Source organism: Chelmon rostratus, chromosome 10 (assembly GCF_017976325.1).
Source record: "Chelmon rostratus isolate fCheRos1 chromosome 10, fCheRos1.pri, whole genome shotgun sequence".
In the NCBI taxonomy this organism is placed as follows: domain Eukaryota; kingdom Metazoa; phylum Chordata; class Actinopteri; order Chaetodontiformes; family Chaetodontidae; genus Chelmon; species Chelmon rostratus.
Window position 1 is genome coordinate 17849780 of NC_055667.1, and position 20783 is coordinate 17870562.

Sequence of the window (20783 nt, forward strand, 5' to 3'; positions counted from 1 at the left end):
GCTGCAAAGATTAGGCGATTAATCCATGAATCAATCAACTGAAAATGAACTGGCAACTGTTTTAGAAATCATTTGTTTTTCAAGCAAAAACTGGTCAATATTCTCAGATTTCATCTTCTCTAATCTGAGGATTTGCTGCTTTTCTCTTTTATGTGGCTGTAAACTGGAAATCTTTTGGGCTGTTGCCCAGACAAAAGAAGCTCACCTTGGTTTGATGGACATTTTTCACTATTTTCTGATATTTTAGAGACATGTAGAGCTGAATCTTAATTGACAAAATAATGAAAATAGTTGTTAGTTACAGCCATAGATAGTTTTTTATTTTATTTTATTTTATTTTTGAAGAATGACATCGTGCTATTGATTCCTGAACTGATTTCTCTCTCTGATTTATCCTCATTACATCAACTGTACTTAATTGGCCATAACTGATTCAAAACATGACAATGGATGTACATTATGTACTCAATTCAGTTTAGCTTGTATGTATATTTTACACAATCTACTAAGAATGTGACCCACCATGATTAGTTGAAGCAATACATTTTTATCTGCAACACTCCTGATAATTAATAAATCATTTAAGACATTTTTTAAGCACAAATGTGCAACATTTGTGGTTCCGGCTGTTCAGTTATTAAGATTTGCTGCTTTTCTTTGCATGACATGATACTAAACTGACTGACAGCATCTTGAATCTTCACTATTCATATTTTCTGACATTTAATAGACAACGATAAATGGAGAAAATAATGAGCATATTGAGAGATAACGGAAATTGCTGTTAGTTGCGGCAGTAAAAAAAAGAATAATAAAGTAATTGTTAGACTGGCATGTCAATGGCAACATAGAAGCATTCACATTTAATAAAAAATAGTTTCAAATGTTATGAGTGAACTGGAACATTTTGCTATATTTACACAGTTGTGAGAGTATTTCATTTGTTCTCCTCTCGTCTTAAAACTAGGCATCTGATACTCCCAGCCGAAGGCACAGCACCATATTGTTTTCTAAAATTATATTTTTGAACATTTGTTCAGTTATTTGTCTCCGTTTCTGAGTAAGGACCTGTGAACTCCATAACCATTCATTTGGCAAAGTAAGAAAAAAAACAACAACTGTACTCTCACTCTGACTGCAGGGGAGAGATGGTCTGCAATGATGGAGTGCATTTGTGTCTTTGTTTTTCTGGCTTATATAAGAACAAATATTAGAGGCTGAAGTCAGCCTGAGCTGTCTTTCTCCTGGTGCGGCTCTGAAAGCAAACAGTGTGGAGAAGGATTCAAACTGAACATACCTGTGGAGTCTATAGAGGCAGACATGGCTGCCATGTTAGTTGCACAAAAACCTGTCACTATTGGATGTTACTTTGTTGTGCAAAGATGTATATAGATATAGTCCTATTGCTGCTGGGCCTGAATTAACAAAGAATAAATGTCATGTGCATGTACACACACACACACACACACACACACACAACCCAGCACTGTCCTCATCTGGCCAGTGGGTTGAGCATGGTTTAATGTTATTATTGCGCAGGTGTGGGTCTTGTCCCTCAGGGTTCCATTAAAATGATGCCCCACTCAATGGCGGCTCCATTTGCTCTTTAGATTTAACACAGGCCATATGTCTAGCAGGAGGCAAACAGCTGACGGGGTTTAATTGACAGAAATCAACATATTTGGTTGTGTGTGTGTTTGTGTGTGTGTGTGTGTGTGTTGGTGTGCTCATGTCGGATGTGTTTGGGCATCAGGGGATCCCTTTAAAGGGTCAATTATGTATCAGAATAGAGTTTGGAAAGAAAGGAAAAGAAAAAGGGCAACAGAGAAGAGAGACGCGCAGAGATGCTGATAGGAAAACTGCCTCAGACTCAGTGCACAGTTTAGCATTGCAGGACATAACCCTGCACAACACTGCTGTGGACAGAGTGTAACCCACATGTTTCATCCAGCTTCACAGAGATACAGTCAAATCATGTAAAATTACCTCTGTCATGGAGCTGATTCAGGCTCAGGAGGGGACCCAAAACAAATGAGAGCGCATCCACTGCCGGGCCCTCAAACTCAATCAAGCCGTACAAGACTCTGAAATAATTAGATTCAACATAACAAACCATTTTATGCCCACTTAACAGAAATATTTCTTGGATATATTTTGAGAACTAGGAGAATGGTTAAAAGTAGTTCTAAGTCATGAGGGATAACCCAACATTAGGCGAACAGGCGCAGCGCAATTAGCACATAAAACCTGTCAATGGCCCTCAATATCACAGCCCTCTAAGGAGTGGCAGACTTATAAAGCCTCATGATCTACTACTACAAAGTGATTAATCCTCCCCGCACAATGACCAGTCTTAAACTGGGCCTCTATATCATTATGTAGCCCTATATGGCAGTTTAGCTTTGCACTAATTAGCATTCAGATCAGGGACCGAAGAGACAGCCCCTCCACCACAGAGGAAGGACATAGGATGAGATGGCGACACAGTGAAATGTCATTAACTTGATGTTAATTACTAATTAATGGGGCTATTTCATTTACATGTATCTCTGGCTCTCTGATGGGGCCTGCCTTTACTGGGTTACTCTTACCAGCCGACAAGTTGGGGGAGGGTTTGTCTCCCCTCTCCTCTACACTCCCCTTACAGTGTTTCATCTCTGCTAATTAAATAGTGGGCCACTCATCATGATTATGTCTGCTTTTACAACACCATTTTCTGTCAGTGAGAGCACTCCAATAAGTAAGTGACCATCTCTTTAATACCATGGCTGCTTTTCTATGAACTGCACATCAGACGCCAAATTCACTGCCAACTCACTCCACTGACTTCTATCTGACTTGTTACTTTCACTCACTTGTGACCCCTCCCTTTCTTTTCATTGCCACGCAGCAGCCACAAGCCACCCATCTCCATGGCAACCTGAGCCGCTCGGTCCCATGAGAAGGGAGTGGGCTGGGTTGACTAGCGTCTGGCCATTCACACGTGGGCAGTGCCAGCTAGCCAACATGGCACACAGCATCCTGCCATATGGTGCCACCACATACGTCCTGCTAGCCCGGACTCGGGATCTGGGCCTGCAGCGAGCCGCTGGTGTGAACGGGACAGGCCCGTGCTTGAACCTGTTCAGCAGCTGATCCACATGCAGACTTGGCTGCCGCCGTACAGTCAAATGGTTCTCAGCTTCACAGTGGAAAAAGCTTGCTCATTCTTGACCTGTGCTTATTGCATGTATGAATATATTCTTTTATGTAATCATGGGCAATATTTGCTATAAAGTGAAAGTCATCTCAACTTCAAGAGATCATCACATAGAGGGTATCCAGTCTACAACGCAGTTGAGTATTTTGAGGTTAGCTGGCCGCATGTGCTCTCTTCATTACTGATCCTGTGCTGCCTCGCTGTGGCACTGCAGAGAAAAGACATGCAGCTCACTGACACAACTCCCCATGTTGACAAAATATATTTTTAATCAAACTTAATGTATGATTTTAAATACAACATATCTCAAAAGCATTAGAATATTGCATTTCCTTGCATGAATGTATTTTTTTTAATCATACGTATCTTACCTGTTATCAAAAAACTATTTGTCAGAAGGCTTTCAGGAGCCTTCGGTGAGATGGTGGGCAGAACTGCAGCTATCTCTCATGGTAATGCCGACACTTAGCAGGATCAACATAGTAACGGGGGGGCAAGCAATGAAGGCAACTGTAAATAATGCACATCTGCTAAGGTGGGTAAAACATCTGAGGAATGTGGTTGGTTGTTTAAGTGTTAAAGGCTGAGGATTTTGTGCAGTGGTCTTGTGTAAATACATAAAGAGGGTATATGAAAGGTCTATGCATACAATCTGTGTATGATCACTAAAAAACACAGTAAAGTGACACTCGGCGTGGATATCAGACATCAGATCAGCTATCAAAATAAATTATTCTATATAGCCAGTAGGTTTGTGTGTAATAGACTCCATAACACACACAAACAAATAATCTTTGATGTACATAAAAATGCATTAGTCCGAAAGGCATAAGAGAGAGTAAAGGCTTGAATAGTCGATTCATTTCTTATGCCCACATGTTTGTAACCACTGACCACGACCATGTAAGAGACATACATTTCAGAAATCAAATGTGTACTGACAAAATATTCCATCATAGGATACACTTCCAAGTGTTTATAAGAAATGAAATGTAAACCTCTCTATCAGAACAACAATAACACACGATAATAAGAATAATTCAATAACAAATCACACAGAAGCAACAAAGCTCCTACAAAGAATGAAAAAAAAAAAACAAAGAAAAAAATAGCTATGTTACAATGACCAGTAAATGACAGAGTGAGCATATCTTACAATTCTCTCATTGCTTAAATCAGGCACAAAATAATGAATGCATAGATTTAAGGTACACGTGTCGAGTGAGCAACTGGATTGAAAATGAAAACTTCATGTGAAACAGAAACGGTAAAAGTATGCCGTGAGTGCGAACAATCACTGTAACTTTCAGCCAGAGCTAGGCAGCCAGCTTTACGTTGCTACATTCTTTGCAGTAACATTAATGCACCAAATGTTCTGCAGGACACCTGTCACTCAACATTCATCATGTCAGTGTGTAACGTGGAGGCTCTGGTATTTAAACCAAACCCTCTCTGACACCACCATGACAAGGGAATGGGCTGACTATCTCCTTCATTAAATGCTTACATCACTTCCTGTCTAGCGCCTAGGTAACGATGATGTCGAGTGTGATAATAAGGGTGGTTCACGCTCACAAAAACGACGTAGTGCCTGCTCGTGTGCCTGCGCGGTTTTCACCGAGATAATAATACGGACATGTTTCTTTCCACCACACCTGCCTCCTCGGACAGGAAAGTGCAGCTCAGAGAAGAAGAAGAAAAGGAGAAGTGAGGAAACTAGACTTGCAGAAAGGTCGACCATTAAGGTTATTTACTGCATAATTTATTATGATTTCTTCCACCATTACCTAATAAATACTTCTTTTTCTGTCATCTACCTCAATATATTTCTTTTCTAAAAATATTGAAATGACCAAAAGTCATATAAATATATAAGTACTCAAAATAATTAAGTGAGGTATCTCTATTACATGCAATCACATAGAAAGACAATAGAAATAATCAATAACCTTTGGTCTTCCTACTCGAAACATATTCTTCGAGAGGACAAACAGGGAGAACACGCTTAGTAAAAGCCTTGTTGCCATGAAAGTTCCCATGACCCCTTTCACCCCCTTCAAACTGTAACAATAACGCAAGCCCGTAACCATGGAAACAGGGACTATAGAAGGTAAATTGTACGGGACATGAGAGCGCCTGCCAGGTAATTAGTGGCTGGCTAATGAGGTGTCACTCAAACAGTTCACTCAACGATGGGAGAGTAGGACGTACTGATAGAAGACTTCAGGTGCGAGAGGCTGGACTGTCCCTGCGTCACCCACCGTGTGCCCGCACCATCTACCCCCACCCCCGCAGGGTAACGACACACCACGGTGGTCAATCACAGCTGTCAGAGAGCTCCTGAGACTGACACATCCATCTTTTGCACGATAACGGCTTCCATGACTTTTCTGAGTAACGCGTTCTGTAATGACGAGCGAAAACAGCAGCCCAGCAACTGTTAAACCACCACACGCTGCACGAGCTGGGACGTGGAGGTAGTGTAGACTTTTTTTCCCGCCCCTCCTGTAACCTTTCTCATTCCACCCTGAAATGACAGAGCATCCACTGACAAGGCTGTGTTTTCCGAGGATCCAACGCTCCGGCTGCGCAAGATTTTTCAGTAACATTGTGCAGGCTCTGCTGTGTGCTTTTCTGTAACTGTCGCAGTGTTTCCCCAACCAGACACGGAGCCAGTCAAAGTTGTTGTTACATGCAGGCTTTATCCGTGCGCCACTAGCTGTCCATTGGCTAGTTCTCCAATGTTCTCCAAACTGCTGGTTGCCCGGGGTCGTATCTCCTTTGAGAATAACATCCCATTCCCTCTGATGACTTAGATGGTTTAGATGTGGATGTTGTGGTGTCGGACCTTACTGGAGTCGATGTCGACCCGGCGGGCCTCAGCGAAGGCCAGGAAAGTGCAGAGCCCCAGCAGGTTGACTGCAGTAATGAGGGCAAACACTGTCGCCCATGAGCCTGTGGCCTCAATGAGGTACCCCGAGAAATACACCATTAGGACCCCTGCGCAGGAACACACAGTCAACATTAATGGCATTTTATTACAACAGATATAAATGAAGCACACAGTATCTTCTATGTGATAGTTCAGAGTCCATTGCACATCCCTCACAGGACCACAAACTGTCATCCTCTGTTTCCTGTATTATTCATCTGACACAAACTCCGTTATGCTCCCTTGATGAAATATGCATGGCACATAGGAGCCGGCATGACTGACAGGAGACACACCGGCTCAAAGTTTGAATTTAGAGAAGTGGTTGAATTATTTCCCTTCATGGATCGTTGAAGGTGGAAACAGTAATTAAACAACTGCGGGTGAAAGATTCATCACAGACATTAGTTTCTCTGAAACTCACCTAAGAAAGCACCGCATGTATTCATAACACCTGTAAAAGCAATGCAGACATACACATGTAAAATTGAAAAATTCCATTAAAATTGCAACTGTGGTTTAGAAAAATGATCTGTAAGGTCGGTGCTGAAATGTTTCATATTCATGAAAATTTTAGAAAAGGGTTTTTTTTAACTTACCAAACAAAGCTCCAGCACAGGAAGGAGCGAGATCCTGAACATTTACAGAGACACCGCTACAAGAGATAGACATTTCATTAGCCATTTCATCTTTTACGGTGCTAAACCTTTGCAAGCCCGATAAATCAGAACCATGAAAAGATTAGAAACACATCTGAAGGGAAAATACAGTAAATGTATCGGGGACAGTCTATATTTTGCTCCCAGCTCATTATCCACTGTATCGCTATTGTTGTTTTGACCTGAGTTAAAAAAAACATATTCTCGTTATTTAGAAAGCAAACTCACACTCAAACATATTATTATTATTGGAGTGATAGTATAACTTATAAAGCAGTAACTGTGGAAAAAAAACACGTAACAAACTGTTAGGTCATACGGTAACAGAAGGTCTTATCACACCACACAGCTGCTGCTTCTTCACACACTACTTAAAGTTCCCTAATTGTCTGGTTCTGCAATCTTGCGTTTACTTTGGCATAAAGTGACGGACATACACTCACAGTTCAAAATGATAAGTCTGGTGATATTATACATTTTTCTTATTATCAACAAATCCCACAAAAGCCATGTCATAGCACTCCATTATTCTCCAAAAACTATTAAAAACACAGACATGAGCCACACTGTTGTGCTGGGAGACATGTTCCTTAATTACCATAAATACGGCCACAGCAGTTTTATTTTGAGTTAATACCACATACATCATCTTACTGCCATAAACATACACTACACTTCTCTCCTACAGTGTTTTTGGAAATTGTGCAGCTTTATTAAGAATAAAAGTACATATTAAAGGACCAGTGTGTAAGATTTGGGGGATCTATTGGCAAAATATGGGAGAAATTTATATTCAGAGTTATGTTTTCATTAGTTTATAATCACCTGGAATAAGAATCGTCGTGTTTTCATTACCTTAGAATGAGCTCTTTATATCTACAGAGGGAGCAGGTCCTTAGAGTCGACCATGTTGCACCACCATGTTTCTAAAGTAGCCTAGAACGGACAAACCGTGGCCACTTAAGGTTCTCCTTCACGCTTGTAAGGGAGGGGTTAGGAGAGGAGTTTTCAGTTGGTTGCAATTTGCAACCTCACTGCTAGATGCTACTAAATCCAGCACACTGGTCCTTTAATGATAAATGAATGGTTTTCAACAGACATGACCTTTTCCAGCACAAGTGAAGGATAATATGGTCTTACTTTCGGGATTTATTTTAAGTGGTTAAAGCAATAGTGCAAAACACAAAGCAATCCAATGAATCAGTGGCTCTGTGTGGACCAAACAGCAACTTTCTAACTGCAGGCCTAATATAAGCTGAGATGCTGCCAAGTCTTCCCTGGTTGAGCTCGGTGGAGCTCGATGGAGCTCGATGGAGCTCCGTAGGTCCAACAGCATAATTGAGGACAAAAAAAAATGGTTGTTCACTGGAAGACATGGTGGGATATTTAGCACTTCAAAGAGGCTGCTATGTAATGCTGTCCTCACAGCGATGGAAATGAATGTAGTGGTTTAAATGGTATCACCAAGATGAAACAAAACAGCAACACGAAACACAATACTGACAAACTGACCTTTGGAGAACACCACATTGAGCTTAAAAAAGGTGCTGTGTCGGGGCGAGAGACAGAGTGTGGAGACATTCTAGGTGCCAGTACCTGTGACTGAAGGTGGTGAGGCCCATGGTGGCAGAAACAAATGCTACAGCCCAGGGGAAGGTGGTGTTGCCACATAGAAGAAGTGTAAACACACTGGACACACCCATGGAGAAAAACTAACAAAGGAATGAATGCACACAAAAAACACACAAATCAAAATTTTAAATAATTCATTATGTACAAGTGCAAACAGGAGAGAGGACATTCATACACTTTGGACTGAGTGGATGAAAATCCACAATGAGACCAAACAGATAACACACACAGAACAACAAGGCAAGTGTCAGATAGTGTACCTGCATCAGCTTCCTCACTGAGGCTGTATCGAAGCCTGTGGGGATCAAGAGAGAAATTAGGACAGGCAATTACCGGCTGCTTTATCAATAGTGGTAATTCTGATATCTGCTCCTCAGATGCCCTACCCTGACTGATGAGGTGGTCAGACAGGCAGCCACTGAAGAGGGATGAGGGTATGGCCACCAACCAGGGAATGACATTGAACACCCAACCCTGGAGGAACACCATATTTAATGGGGATGAATGAACTTGACCAGAAACAGCAGGGAACATCGAGCTTTAGGTGGTTTCTTGTAGTCTGTTATGTACTTGTTGTTTTTCTGGGGTCCACCAGTTTGGTCCAGACTAAAATGTCTCATCATGCAGTGGATGGAATGTCATACAGTCATGGTGCCCAGAGGATGAAACCTACTGACTACAGTGATCCCTTCACTTCTTCTTCTGAGCCACCATCCAGTTGACCACCCAGTTTTTTATAGTGAAATGTCTCAGCAACTTTGGATGGACTGACATGACATTTAAGATATCAGACATTCATGGTCCCCAGAGGATGAATCTTAATGAATGTGCTGATCCCCTGACTTTTCATCTAGTGCCCCCTGCAGGGCAATTTTTTTAATTTATCCAGTGTCATGCTCTATATCTACTAGGTGGATTTACTGAAAATCTTCTACAGACATTCATTGTTTCCAGATGATGGATCATACTTTGGTGATCACCTGATTTTCCTCTCGAGTCACAATGAGGTAAAAATACTACGACTACTACTACTACTACTACTACTACTAATATACTTTGGTTTGTGATCAAATAACTGCAAAACAAATAACAACTCCCATTGGGCTCTGTACTTTCTGTTTAGTGCCAATTAGCAAATGTCAGCATGCTAACATGAAGTAACTGGTGAACATGGTTAACGATATTAACTCAACATCAGAATGTTAGCTGTGTGAGCTTGTGAGCTTGCATGCTGGCCCTAGCATTTAGTTGAAAGCACCACTGTGCCTAAGCACACTGCCGCAGGCATGGCTGCAGACTCTTTGTTTTGTTTATTCAATGACGGCCCACTATTTGTTCATTTTAACCCTCCTGGTTGTTTAACTTAAATCATTTTTTTTCCAGACACTGCATATCTGATCAAACGTGTTTGAAAAGGTAGCCTGGTTACCTTGGCGTCGGGGTAAGTGTCTTTAAAGAATGTCGGCAGCCACGACAAAAGAGTGAAGAAGGTGCTCGCGGTGCAAAGGTGCGTAACAATCACAGCGCTGGTCAGGGAATGAAGAGAGAATCGGACAAAATAAGTGCATTGAAAGTACATTGATACAAACTGTAGGTAAACCAAAGGTTGCTCAGCTGCGTCAACAAAGACTGTTCCCCTTTCTCTTAACACTGTCTCAAGATTTGGCAGAAGCTCGTGCCTGTGCTATTTGTTGGAAGTTAAGGGAAGTAGCATGTGTTTGAAGGCATAAAGAGTTTTTGAATATTTTAAGCCTAGAGCCATCAAACTATCATCTAATCTGTTAGGCTCAAGGTGGATCAGACACTGTACATCAAATAAAACCACAGAGGATCTCCCTGTCACTGGGAATGGAGCATATCAGCTGCATTACAGTATCTAGGTCATAGGGAAAGACAGGAAGGGCATGGAAGAGTTCAATATTAGAGACAGTAACAGACAGCAGAGGCAACCAGACACTGGGCTTGCTATTCTAAAATCTGGTACATATATAAGTTGGATGTTAGTGCAAATGGTAATGGTTGTATTACAGAAACCTCACTAAGTTATGATCCGTAAAGACTAAGAGATGTTTTATACATTTCTACACTCTTCCTTTTAATAAAATTTCTAAGATTTTTTGGGTAAATCCCTAACTCATCCCTACTCCAGAAAACACATGCAATAAACTAAAATTTCAGAGTAGAAGCAGAGTTCACACTAGAACTCCCTGACTCGAGCTCTGATACATTACAGCCGCTCATTCAACTGAATATGAGAAAAAGCAAACAGCTATGCTTATGGGCGAAGGCGCTACACACGGTACGAAATGCACACATAGGCTTGCACATGCACTCACAGACAGACGCATGCACACTTTATCTTTATCTCACCAGACTGCAGGTTGTTTGAGGAGCCGTAACCAGTGTCTTTTGGACAGTTTGGACTGGGGCCCACCACTTCCCAGGGACTCCAGGGTGATGATAGGCCCTGCAAACACAGATGAACACAGGCATGTCGGTATACAAGAGGACACTGACTCCAATTATACAAATAAGCAGCCGCGAGATAGGGCACAATTAAAGCCTCCCTTGCCTTCTCCTTTGAGCAGATATTTCCACATGCAGTAGGCCCACAGGACCGAGAGGAGACCAGACACATAGAAAACACTCTCCCAGCCGTACAGGTCCAACATGAGGGAGCCAGCACCTCCAATCACCAGAGTGCTGAAAAACAAAAAGGCATGACAAGCCACACAGACGCAACCTTGTACAGATATGTTTCAACATAGTTAACTACTGTATCAGGCACATAAATTAAATGAGCTAAACTTTGCACACAGCTAATAAAACCACTATTTTTAAATACCAACAGGTATTACAAGTGATTGTTGGATTACAGCTTTCAAATGGACCCCTCCCCTTTGCGCTTCACAAAAGCAATTTTCTCACCATTCCCCACTCATTGCACAACTCCTGACTCACCCCAGATAGGAGCCACTACCCACGGTGCTCATGAGGAAGCCTCGCTCACTTTCCACCACCTTTTGAGAGCACAGACTCGCCAGAGAGGGGTAATGAACTCCTAAAATCAGGGCAGAAAAAACATGATCACTTCATATTTACAAGGAGATTTTTTTTAACCACATCATCAAACAAAACAAACACACACCTGAACGCTTTGACTAACACATTAAATACTTTGGCAGGTGATGAAAAATCTGAAATCCAGAAAAGCCCACACCTTTGTTTTGTAACAAGAGCTTGTTGCCAAAAATAACTCGAAGACACTCCTGAATAACCCTGCGTTTGTGGAAGGTTAATTACTGCTCTCAAGCAAAAAAAGTTGGCCAAAATAAACATCCAATTGGCCAATTAATGTCACTGCTCACTGAATGAAACCGTCATCTATTTCCTTTTCATCTTTTCAGGATTTTATTAAAATGCTAAGTGACACTAAACTGCATAAAAAAGTACTTTAAAATGTACTTAAATAAAAACAGACACAGCGGTGGATGACAGATCGAAGTGACAAGGATCCGACAATGTTTTCAGTTCCTAGTGGATACCTTCATATCAGATCAGCTTTAGTTCCCAAAGGGCTTTTAAAGCAAGTTTTATTACAGAATGCAACAAAAAATAAAAGTGAGAAATGACATTTAATAATAAAAGCAAAGACGGGTAGCACACTCTCACAGTAGACTCTGAATAAGATGAATAATTGGTATTATTATGCCGTTTTCAGACCTTGAAAAAGGTGTAGACCCATTTTTCAAGGCCCGTAAAGAGCAAAAAGTCTTAAGAGTATTATGCTTCACCTCAGCGGCTTGCAGTTATCTCAAGACGCATCAAAATTCATCTCATTCACACTCTTCGAAAGGCGTCCACCTCACCTTGCAACAGGCCCATGAGGAAGCGGGCCAGCGTCATAGAGAGGATTGGCTGGGAGCAGAAGTGGGCCAGGACGGGGGTGAAGGCTGTCATCGACCCCCAGGCTGCTGCTGACAGCAGGAGGACCTTCTCACCTCCCACCCTGTGGACACAGCGCATGGACAGTCCGTATTAGCATTAGCTTACATGCTTATATCTAAAAGATGAGAGAGGTGGCACAAGTTTGATCTCTAAACTTCAAACACTGGAAAACGCCGTATGAAAATAGTGATGCTATCAATATTATCTTTGTTATACATTTTGTAAAAGTAGAATAAGGCACTGTGGATGTTTTCTAAGATATCTACCGACGGACTGGAGTAGAGCTTTAATGTCCCAGAGGGGCAATTTGGCTTGCAGACAGAAGTCAATAAAACATTTAGCAAAAAATGGCAATTCATACGATTTACGCATACCTACACTAATAAGCACAAGTGCACAGGTTAATGCTAACGTTGTCAGCTGTCACCAAAACCATCAGAAAGATCAGTGGAAAATTAATGAATGAAAACATAATTAAGAGAAAGCAAAGGGGGCAATTGTATCCCATCCACAGCCAGTCACAGGCCAGATCACATTTGTTTAAAAAGCCAATAGCGGAATGAATAAAAGACTTTAAAGTAGGTAAAATCTCTACCTTGATGGAAGCAAGTTAGATTCACTACTACAGTAAATTCACACCAACATCACAGCACACATTTATAGTTTTTCCCTACAAGTTTTTTGCATTGAGATCACCAGACCAACAAATGATGGCAAATGTTAAAACTGACTCAGTAAAAGAAGTATAGAACACGTTTGCTTGGCATCAAAGGTGAGCTTATCACACAGGATGGTTCTCAGGTATCTGCACCTCTGGACTGCTAACAGTGTCGGAGCAAGAGAAGCGGGTCTCCTTCGGAAGTCAGTGAACGTCTCTTTGGGATTAGACACGTTACAGGAATGACTGTTGACACAAGCTGACAAATTCTTATACAACCAGACCATGACTCTGGTCATTGTGCAAAAGGCTGTTGAGAGGAGAGCCATCGGCAAGCTTAAAAACATACCTGTCTTTATAATAGGGCTGACTCTTATTTGCAAAAAAGGCAATTAAAAGTGGGGAGAGAACACAGCTCTGAGGAGACCCTGTGGAAGGTGAGAGTGTAATTCTCCCTCTGTTCAAAAAAAATCAATTAACCAACAAACAGTGTTAAAATTCAAGTTAAAGTTTAACAGCAGCCTACGTGCAAGAATGTGGGGTTGTGTACAATTAAAAGCTGAAGAGAAATCAATGAAGGGCAGTTTTACATGTTTTTTTGTTTCCTTCCAGATGCCTCAAAGTACAATTTGACAGGGTTTGAAGAGCATCTTCAACCCTTCTTCTTGGCTGAAGGAGCAATAAAACTCTTCAAACACCCACAGCCTGTTTATGATGCACAACAAGATAAGTAGAGTTATCAACAAGATAGTACAGAGACACAGCTGCTGTTATTTAATGCTTTAGCTGTCAAGTCTGGGTGATTGCAAATAGGCTGTTTGCATCACTGCATTTCTCTCATGCAAATGACACTTCACAAGCAGGAAGCTGTAACAGCTGCCCATTGAAAAGCGGTGTCACAGTCAGCACCCATATCACAGCGGACACCTGTGTAAAGACAATCCAGCAACCCTTATCCTGTTATTATCTCAAATGCTGCCCACCGGTCACTGACGTAGCCTCCGAACACTTGGGTGAAGCAGTAGCCCCAGAAGAAGCTGCCCAGCACCATGCCGGACTCCCTCTTGCTCCAGCTGAACTGCTCTGCCATGCTGACGGCACAGATGGGCATCGCCACGCGGGCGCAGTAGAGGAGGCAGGTCCCGAGCAGCAGCACCACGGTCCACACCCTCGCCACCGGCCTGCACAGGAGGGGGAAGCGGAGTGGGTTCAAGTGTCTGCTCGTTGGCTGGACACATGCAACATCTGGGTACAAACTTTGGACTTAAAACAAGCTGACAAGGGGCAGCCTTACCTAACTGCTCCCAGTCTGCACTCTTAAGCGCATTCAACATGAAGTGGCTTCTTCTTAATTCAGAGCATCTAATCTAACCTGATACCATCTAAAACATGCATAGAGAATAAGTGCAACATCCTTAAAATAAAGGAAATTACTTTAAGAGTTTGGTTTCAACTTAATGCAACGATTCATTGATACTTGATAAGGTCATTTTTCATAAAGGAAGCACGAGTTACTTCCTTTTAACTTCTTTTTTTTTTTTGGCCTATGTGGCACCATAGTTGATACGTGTCATTTTACAGGCACATACAGAGGCACTTTGGTGGATGGTCCAAAAAAAAAGCTCGCGTGTCTATAATCCTGATGTAGACTCGTGACGGTTAAAGAACAAAGACTTGCTAATTTCTCACTTTTAGCCTCGGGGCAAATGAGTCCGCCTGTTGAGTTTCACAGACTTGCACAAACACGATCAGCACTGTTATGACGCCTGCATGTCTCTATCGGGGCGAAACGCGTTACCTGGACCAGTTGGTGTTGTGTTCAGACCACTTCTTGTGACATCCTGGGGCTCCGATCTTGTCAGGCGGATGGTTCTCCTTGTGACAGACCAAATCTGGACTATAGTTCTTGCCATATTTTTGAATAACTGCCATTCAACGCGAGCTAACGGCAGCCTCCCTTCAACCGCTTCGGCTGTTTACTTTCTCTTTCCGGTCGATCAGTCAGAAAAGTAAACGTTTAGGACGGAGAGGAAAAAGGCGAATCTTCTCCTAAAGTATTTGCGCATTCACATCACGGGTTCTTCGATGTTTCAGTCCATTGCCTGTGGGACTGGACTGACAGGATCGCCGGCGATGGTCACGAAGCTGAGCTCTTCACAGGCAGCCTGCTTTTCCTGATGCCCAAGGAGGAGTAATCCACGTGTCAGTTTTTCTCCCCAGCCTCCTCCGGCCGAGCCACGCAGTTCTCCGTCTGATCGGTAGGGTTAGTCAGGAAGTAATTTAGCCTTCTCTAAACCGGTCTCGTCATCCGTCATAGTATCACCCTAAACGCCGGAGAGAGGCGCCTCTAGGCTCCCGTCCCTCTCCTATCATGACGATGCAGTATAGAAAATGTGTGTGTGTCGTCGTCTGTGGAGCATCGTTGGAGCACCAGGATGTACTCTCCTCCTGACCTGCCCTTGCCGGATGGAGACGTCGTGGTGCCCGTGCTGAGGAGCTGCCGTGGGGCAGAGATATGCGCAGTGCCTACGAGGTTATTCAGGTGGTCCGTCTGCTCCCTGGACGCACGAGTTGGCAGGGAGTCGTTATGTAATATTCTGCATTCAGCGCAACTTTGAGCAGCTCTCTTATGGGGGTGGAAGAAGTACTCGCATCTTTACTCAAGTTAAAGTTGCAGCACAATGTCAAACCCTTCATGAGAAGCGTTACGTGTAATGCATTTCACAAACACTTCTTGCAGTTTTGGGTGTTTAAGTGGAAATAGTAATGAACAGTGGTGGGATTTAACTAAGTACATTTACTCAAGCGCCTCTTAGTACACATTTGGTGCTTAAGTATTTCAGTGTCGTGCAACGTTTTAACTTATATTCCACTGCATTTATTTCACAGCTTTTGATTTTGTAACACATAATTAACTCATAACACATAAACTGATAATCATATCAGAACATCGTCCACCTGGACCATCTATAACAGTAAAATACTTACACATGAATGCATCAGTACATGTAATATAATAATATATAATTGTATATTTTATACTGTTTGCACATTTCACTTCCATATTTTATTGTTTATTTAGTATATTTTATTGCCTAAGTATATTTTCATTCTGTTATATTTTTAATTGCTTCACGAATATTTTTTTTATTGCATGTTGGTTTATTTTATTTTATTGTAGTTATCTTAATTTTATTCACTCTTTGTAGTCTTATCTTTCTTACCATCTAACATGGGGGTTGCAATGAAAATTTCATTGACATGTGCAATGACAATAAAGACTCTTGAATCTTGAATCTTGAATAATTGAATATGACATATAATAGTAAACCACTCACAATGGACATTTTTCTTGTCACTTAGACTTATATGCATTTTGCTGATAAGACTAGATTGCAGTATTGCTACTTTTATGAGAGAATCTTAATACTTCCTCCACCGTTCTGCACCCAATAATAAACATATTGTTGGATTATAGTGTCCGATGCATTAACATGTAAACAGCATTTCATATTGTAGTTGATCTTGTTTAAACAACTTAGATAATTGGGTAGTTTGAGCTGTAACAATGCAGAATATGTCATACTTTTTTTTTTTTTTAAATCTGCACTATTAACTGGAACTGTCAAATAACTGTTGTGGAGTTAAAAGTGTAATATGTATGTCAAATGCAGTGAAGTAGAAGTATAAGTACCATAAAAATGAAACACTGGAGTAAAAGTACTTCAAAACTGTACATAAGTGCTGTGCTTGAGTAAATATACTTAGCTACTCTCCACCTCTGCTGCCGCACCATTTTTTGTACAAATTTTCATAACTAAAAACATGTCAAGCTCGCGTTCGTTATGACTTGCACAGTTTAAAAATTCACTTTTATTGCAAAATAATATCCCAGCAAAAAAAAGCACATCAAATTTTGCAAAAGAGCTACTTATTCCATACATGTAAATAATCCATCTGTCAAAGTGTCCCCATGTCTGTTCACATCTTCTAATATAATCTGATATTTTCAACAGTATGAAACTGAGGCTGCCTTTAAGCTTGCACAGTCACAGTATGCTGCAAAGTTTTTAGCATTCCAGGTATCTCGCCCCATCTCACTTGTTAATTGCTACCGTGAGCTTGAAAGTCGTATCTTTTCTGGGATCTTGTCTATGTCAGCATCTTTTTGTAATGTCTCAAGCAATAATGTGAATGAATCTAAATCTGAGTTTAACTTTCAAAGTCACAGTGGTTTGAAACATCCCAAGAATCTGGCTTTGGCTACTGCCATCACATAGAATACTAGCTAAAAGACTAATAGCTGAAATGTGTGTATGTTTATGTGAGGAAAAAATTTGTGTTTATTTGAGGCAGTGCATGCTGAGCCAACCATTTCCCTACACATCCAACTCAGCCCCTTCTAAGTGGTCACACACAGAAAGTGACAGCCTAATTTAGGCTTTATTCACACCCTCCTATGCCAACAACTTTCCCTGCCAACTGACAGAAAAACTAGTAAACTAATTTTACATAATCAAATATGTAAATTATAATACCAAGTAAAATAATGGTCTGCATGTTACTTTAGTGTGAGAAGTCATTTTAAAATGCCATCAATCCAGTTTGCACATTCTAAGTTATTAAAGTATCAAAAAGCAACCCTTACAAAAAAAGATAAGGTTGTACTCTATAGGAGTCAGTTTGTTGGGGTATAAATAGATAAAGGAAATGTGTCCATTTTGTAATGCTGTTGTGTGTTTTCGCTGTGGGTCCTTATTTTGGGTCTTCAATGGTTCCCTTGCTGAGGTCTGTCATTTTGGGATACTTCACTTTCTTTTGGTCAAGTTCATTTTGAGCCCACAGCAGTAGTTTCAGGAGCTTGGCCAGCTTGGGTGTTGACTCTCTGTTTTCATAGTCTAGCACACACTGATTCACTTCACTCCATACCTGAAAGACAAAGACACAGACATGTTACTGTACTTTCACTATTTAACAGTCACAGAGCTCCGCACACGCAAACACACAAGAGTTTAAACTGATGTATTCCATGTGTATGAAACTAATAGTGGGAAAATTAGAGACAAGTGTGCATTTTACGAATATGCATTGACCCTACCTTTTGTCTCTGCATCATATTGAGCAGATCACCAAAAGGTGACTCCTCTGGGTTGTCAAATGCCAGCAGGGCCAAAGTCCTTTCCATCTCGGTCAGACACTCTCGGCTCTCCTCCCCCTGCTCTGCTAACTGAGACTGGGCAAATTCAAGGGCAGCTTCGGTCTCCCTCAAACGGATCAGCTCAATCAGATGCTGTTGCTGCAAACACAAAAAGCCAGAGGGTGCAACAGGGAGTGAAAATAACACAAGTAATAAAACAGGCAGTACAAATTAGTTCGGTAAAAGAGCAAAACAGGCCACTGTGTTTTATTTTAACCTGTAGGTGAAAGTAGAGGTATCGGTTGGTATCCAGCAATTCTGGGTGCAGACTGTTGATCAGTGCAATGGCATCCTGGATCTGTCCCTTCAGGATCATCTCTCTGATCTTAATTCTTTCATCAAGGGAGTCCAAGTCCACACTCGGCTCTATTCCAGACTCCATCCTGAATTTCTCTGCTGCCTCCTTGAAGCCCTCTGTTGAACAGGAAACGGTGGAGAATCCAGCTCAGTCCACGTTCTAGCGCAACATTTCTCGACACAATTGATCTTTACAGACAACCGATAGCAAAGCATTGCAGCGACAACAACAAAAAAAGACGTCACTTCACCTGTCACCAGGTAGTTCATAATGAGCCTGTTCATATCAGCTCTCTGAATGTGGACATTGTTGAGTTTATCCATCCACTCTTCCCTTGTTATGTCCTCCGGCTTCTCTGCATAACTCATGATAATATCCTAAACGAGCACAGCAGGGTTATCTTGTGAGTTGACAGAATGACCTTTCGGACACTTATTAAATTGAACCTATAGTAAGGACTAGCCTAAAATATCATAACGGTTTTGGTAATTAGCTCTTCAGTTTGACAGCAATATGGCACCGGAAATTCTAACTCACAACAGTTTGGGCCTTCGATGAAAAACACAACATTGAAGCCTATTTTTTGTCAACACAAATCAAAACAAACACAACGTAGGACTTTTAACGGCATTTCTTTCGAATACACACATCTGGAACGAGTCTTCTTCTGTTTAACTGTCTTCTATCGACATGCATGTACACTGATATGCAAAAATAACGGCTATTTTAACTCACAATACCTGAAATTTTTTGTCGCTACTTCCCAGCAGTAGCTAGCTAGCGAGCGGAGGGGCGCCTCGTCTTCTTCTTCTTCCTCTGGCCGGTTTCCGGTACAACAAACTACATGCTACCTTCATACTGCTGCCCCCTACAGTGAATTAAAAGCATTGTATTATCATTTGTATGGCCATATTATTTATTGAAAAGTCCTCCATGTACATTTATAATAATCATATTATTTAGTATTGTGATTTATGTTAATCTTATTTTTTAAATAGCTGCATTGGTTCTTGACATCGCATAGAAAATAATTCCCTTTCAAACGCCCTGCTTTACTGCAAAAGTTTAAAAACTTGCCTTTTAAAAAAAAAAACATTCCATAACGAGTAAAAACCCTTTATTCAAAATCCTACCTAAGTAAAAGCAAAGAGGTATTATTAGTAAAATATAAACGTGTTAAAACTAAAAGTAGGCTACTTATGATAAAAAAAATAGCCCTGCCAGTGTTGAGTCTTAGGTAAATTAACTTAATTATTTCCCACCAATGGAAATTACTTGTTTTATGTCTTTCAGTTTCAATAAATAATGACCAATCATCTCTTACACCCCCTGTATTTCTTCTAATCTATTTCAAGTAATTTCTGTTCTTTTTTCCTCTCACACTTCATAAGGTAGCCTCAATCCTACTATTCATATGAGGATTAATAGGAGTGTGTTTATGTGCATTACAGAACAGCATGATTTTGCAGCTACAATAGTCGGTACATTAGACTGTGAAAGTGCTTGAGAAAAGAGGGACTAAAGGGACCTCTTCTGGTGGAATCACGTAATAGACATCACTGACGACTACCTGAGGCAGCAGAGGGACTCAATGAATCCCTGTTTCTAAAAGGGAGCTAGAGAAAGGGTATAAAATATAAGCAGCATGTTTCAGATTATTGTAGCCGTTTACACACAGAAGACCTGCTTCAAAATGTCAAATAACTGCATGAGAAAAGTGAAGAATTCAAACCACTCATAACCACGGAAGTTACGAAAGAATCCGATGTAGACCTGCTGTGCACTAAAAAAATGCCCTGAGACAACCTCTGTTGGATTTTGGCGCTGTATAAATAGAGTTGAAATTAACTGCATTAAGCATAGCCGTTAGTTTATTGAAATGTTAACGAAACCCCACATTTAAATGATCCTTTAAAAACACTTTGTGTGTGTCCTCGGCACAACCCGATTAGCGAAAACAGTAATTTTCGTAATTGAGAAAGTGCAATTTCTATGTATGCTTCAAACATGTTCATGCTTTACAGAATCTGGTTTGAGACTAGACTACTTGGCAAACATAAATGCTGTGTATATTAGGCATACAACAAAAGAAATTCATATGTTCTTTTTTCTTTGTAAATAAGGCAATAAATTGAATCCCACATTGTGTGCGGTGTGTGAGACCACTGTATTATTATATGTGTTTCTTGTCTATTTCATGTCTTTTCAAGCTTCTCTATTTCAGACAATCAACCCGCTTGTAGAAAGTAGCAACAGACAT

At 41.0% G+C, this 20783-nt stretch overlaps 2 protein-coding genes across 2 annotated transcripts; both read right to left on the minus strand.

Moving 5' to 3' along the window:
• Positions 1–3470: 3470 nt before the first annotated feature.
• On the minus strand, positions 3471–15430 carry slc17a9b (solute carrier family 17 member 9b). The gene is made up of 13 exons (XM_041945805.1): positions 14827–15430; positions 14012–14209; positions 12292–12431; positions 11384–11483; positions 10995–11125; positions 10793–10889; positions 9852–9948; positions 8809–8896; positions 8683–8717; positions 8387–8502; positions 6731–6786; positions 6556–6585; positions 3471–6199 (listed from the first exon to the last, which is right to left on the minus strand). The coding sequence occupies exons 1-13, from the start codon at positions 14958–14960 to the stop codon at positions 6021–6023; spliced, it is 1401 nt and encodes a 466-aa protein (XP_041801739.1). The 5' UTR covers positions 14961–15430; the 3' UTR covers positions 3471–6020.
• Positions 15431–16864: 1434 nt separating this feature from the next.
• Positions 16865–19329, minus strand: LOC121613058 (glucose-induced degradation protein 8-B homolog). Its single transcript, XM_041946316.1, has 5 exons — positions 19264–19329; positions 18774–18900; positions 18443–18639; positions 18127–18324; positions 16865–17957 (listed from the first exon to the last, which is right to left on the minus strand). The coding sequence occupies exons 2-5, from the start codon at positions 18889–18891 to the stop codon at positions 17784–17786; spliced, it is 687 nt and encodes a 228-aa protein (XP_041802250.1). The 5' UTR covers positions 18892–18900; positions 19264–19329; the 3' UTR covers positions 16865–17783.
• Positions 19330–20783: the final 1454 nt, after the last annotated feature.